The sequence below is a fragment of the Octopus bimaculoides genome, chromosome 14, assembly GCF_001194135.2.
Source record: "Octopus bimaculoides isolate UCB-OBI-ISO-001 chromosome 14, ASM119413v2, whole genome shotgun sequence".
NCBI classification, from domain to species: Eukaryota; Metazoa; Mollusca; class Cephalopoda; order Octopoda; family Octopodidae; genus Octopus; species Octopus bimaculoides.
Window position 1 is genome coordinate 3745720 of NC_068994.1, and position 3997 is coordinate 3749716.

At 39.0% G+C, this 3997-nt stretch overlaps 1 protein-coding gene across 1 annotated transcript in view; it reads right to left on the bottom strand.

The window, feature by feature from the left end:
- Positions 1–3748: 3748 nt before the first annotated feature.
- LOC106870053 (zinc finger protein 300) overlaps positions 3749–3997 on the bottom strand; it is a 16003-nt gene continuing 15754 nt past the window's right edge. The window contains exon 3 of the mRNA XM_014916023.2: positions 3749–3972. Coding sequence (XP_014771509.1) covers positions 3749–3972 — 224 coding nt within the window. The remainder of the gene's footprint in view (positions 3973–3997) is intronic.

Here is a 3997-nt window from a genome sequence, read left to right on the forward strand (position 1 = left end):
TTTTTTTAGTTATTAATTAATTAATTAATTAATTGTTTTCCTTCTGTTTGTTAAATGATTAAAAAAAGTCAAAATACTTGAAATTACAATTCACAGTTTCAGAGAGGAGGAAGAGGCAGGGTGGGAAAGAGCGAGGGGGGAGGAAAAAAAAAACAAAACAAAATAAAACAAAAAAAATAACATTAAAAAAAGCTAAAAAATTAAAAATATGAGAGTTTGTTAAAGGTGGGATGTGGTGGCGTTCATCTGTTTTACAATGGGTGGAAAGAAGAGAGAATTAACAATGGATGTAAAACTAAAAAAAAAAACTGAAAAAAAGTAACAAAAAACATACAGAATAAACAAAAGAAGCTGTCTCCCCACCCCAGCCCCTTGCCACCAACAAGTTGATCAAAACTCCTGAAAGATTTGTAGGGATATCATGAACCTACACCTTAACCCAGTGCACCATGGGGTAAGGAGCCGGAAGAGGAGGGGAAAGGGGGGACCAGCATGAATTATAATTAATGGTATTAAAAAAAAAATTAAAATAGCAATAACAATAATAATAATAATAATAATAATGTTTGTTTTGTTGTTGTTTTATAGGTAGGTTATGAGGGGTGGGGTGGGGAGAATGTGTGGTAGTGGTGGTGGCTTGTAACAAGAGAACCATGGTAAGGAAGATATTTTTTAAAAAAACAGATAAAAAGAAATGACAGTACAGAAATGACACGATTATTATTATTATTATTGTTATTCTTCTTTTTATTATTATTATTATTATTATAGTGAGGAGAGTCTGAACAAAGATATGTGAATTATGATGAAACAGACAGTGTGTGATGGGAGGAGGAGCATTTGTAATGGAGGAGGAGCATTTGTAAATGGGAGGAGGGGCATGTATGATGGGAGGAGGAGCATGTATGATGGGAGGAAGGCCATGTATGGGAGGAGGGGCATGTGATGAGAGGAGGGGAATGTGATGGTAGGAGGGACGTGAGATAGAAGGAGGAAGATGTGTAATGGAAGGGGCGCGTGATGGGAGGGGCATATGTGACCTTCAGCACCACCACCACCAGCTGCCATCTCCATAACAACTGCTAAAAACCACTGCCCTTTCTCCCACCTAGTTTTCCTTCATCTAAACCAACTTTTATAGATGGACAGGAGCAGGGATGGAGATGAGGGCAGGACATTTAAAGAGATTAGGGGCACAGAGCCATCGATTGAACTAAACAAAAGAATACAATGTACCGTTTTTAGAGTTGAGAGTCAGGAGTGATGCACCATGCACATGTATAAGCCCCAAAGCCACATGGTCAGAGATGTGAAGAATGAATTAAAAAATAAAGTGACTTTTTGTTTAATAGAATATTTGTTGAGCCCCTAAAGTCGACCCTAATTCAGCAGGAACCTATGACCAAATGTGATCCAGTTGTGAATATATTTTAGGCATTGTATACCCTGGACTACATTATCCAATGCGACTGCTGTATCTAGCATGTCAAGTGACCACATAGAGGCACCCTTGCTGGCTTGTATATTTTATATTGATGTTGATAATGATGTTGCTACACTTTGGGTTATTTGGCACAAATGACATCCTAGCTTTGGACTAAATATTGTTCTGTCAGCCTAACTTTAGTGCCTCACATTCTGTGATCAAATGCAGCTAATACAGACTCAATTTTGTGTCCCATCCAGATCAATAAACAATCACCAGAAGAACTATACTGGTTCTTGACTCAACTAATTTTCACACCTCCTCCTCTTCCTTCTCTGCCCCTTAATTTCTCCCTTGCTGTTACAAAAAAAAAAAAAACCTTCTAGACTAAGATCTCAGATGAAAAAAAAAAAGCAAAAGACACTTAGAGTTGTTCTAAAGTAATGGTGGGTGAACCTTATGAACCTTTCTGATACCAAACAGCCTGGGACCAACCCCTAATTCTAAGATAAAAATTTCCTAATTTAACCTTTTAGCATTCAGACTGGCTGTACCTGGCCAAAATATTCCCTCTGCTTTATGTTCAAACTGGCGAGATCCAGCCCCTCACACCTTATAATGTCATCCTAAAAATAAACAATCATATCTTTGAAATCTTGAAGCTACAAGACATGATTAATTCAAAACAATGTGAATAAATAAGCCATCATATTTGACAGAGAAATCAGGAAACAAAAGGGTTAAAATGAAGTTAAAACCATCCGTCAAAATCTCATGTTAATTTCTGTTCCAAACACCAGCTTAATAACTGACCGAGTTATTTCACTAAATTCTTCGTTATTTGCAAAATCAATTGAAACAAACACTACAAACTTCAAAAGAAACAACAAAACAGTTTAACCCATTACCTACCAGTGATCTCATATGAGATCACTTAAAAATTACAAATTTCGTAATTATCTGTCAATATTTACACATATCTAACCTTTTTGCTATACCTACTAGGTATATTTCTCTGATATTCAAATGAGGTTTGCTAATTTTTCACCCAATATCTCGCTTATTTCTATTTAAAATGTTATTTTGATCATTCCAGCGTGTTTCTAAGGCTATTTTATGCTAGAAATCAAAATTTAAAAAAAAAAATTCCAGTTAATAGAATTATGGGAGGTAATGGGTTAAGTGATCTAAATTAAAACCTTCCTTCCAAATTTTGTGTTAATCAATGTTCTAATTGCTAGTTTAATAATGACAAAATTATTTTACTAAATCCGTCATCATTTTCAAATTCAATTGAGAGAAAGGTGGAGGCAGTGTGTTTTCAACAGAGCAAGGTAAACAAAACATTTAGGAAGAACAATCCACATGACTCCCACTCCTGATGTTTCCTGTCTGTATGAACATCTATTGTAGAGATACTTCAGTCAGATGTGTTTGTAGTTAGGGAGTTGCCATGTCCTAATTGTCAGGCATGTTAATTCAAATTTTAGAATTTAGATCATGAAGTCGTAGAAGAGGGTGGTAGGGGATTTGTTGAGGTAAAGTATTTGGCTGTTGTATTTAGCAAATCAAATATCTACTTAGAAGCTTCTTCAATGATTGATTAAAATAACGAGATGGGGTAGGGGAGACGGATGATTAGGGTGGCAAGATGATGATGACTGAGCTAAGGATAACGATAGGATGCTGATGGTGGGGGTGGGGATGATAACGATGATGGCAATAACCACAACAACAACAATGGCAAAGATATTGTGATGGTGGTGGCGGTGGGGGTGGGGATGACTTGGCCATTAAAGGAGGTAGTGGCAGTGATGATATGTGGATGATGATGATGATGATGACAATAAAGAGAACTGACTGACCTCACCGAGTGCAGCTGGGTCAGCCTAGCAACTGCTCCCCCACCCTACATCGAACCCTTAGATCCTTCCTCCTTACAACCTACAACTAACTGGTTGTTACCATGTAGTGACCACCACATAAGACACATAACAGGGAGGTCACACTGGACTTCAGTGAAGAGGGTGAGGTGGGATAAGAGTGGAAAAAGGAAAGAGGGACACCTGCAGCAACCCCAGGTGTTAGTAATGAGCAGGATGAAGGGGTCCATGAATAATGATGACGATGATGATGATAGCGATGATGATAGTAGTGGTGGTGGTGGTGATGGGTATAACAATGGTGACAAACATGACAACAACAACAACAACAACAAAGGCTATACAAAGATGAAGAGAGGGAGAGAGAAAGAGTAACAAGGGATTAATAAAGTGACCGAGGGGACAACGGCCCTTATCCTGCTATTTCGTGGAGTTTGGGTCAATGGCGTGGCTCTTTGATGACGTGCTCATGTCTTGAATGCTGGGCCAAGAGTTCTGTTTGTGCTTCATGCTGCCTGGGAACGTGTTGGGCATGTTGGGCCATCCGCTGCCGGACATATGGGTGACGGGGAATCCTCTGGCCCACAGGTAGTTGTTCTCCCAGCTCTGTGGCATCTCGTGCAGGTATGCAGATGTCATCCAGGAAGTGGTCACTGCCGGCGTCTGCAACCTGACGGCGCTCGGGTGG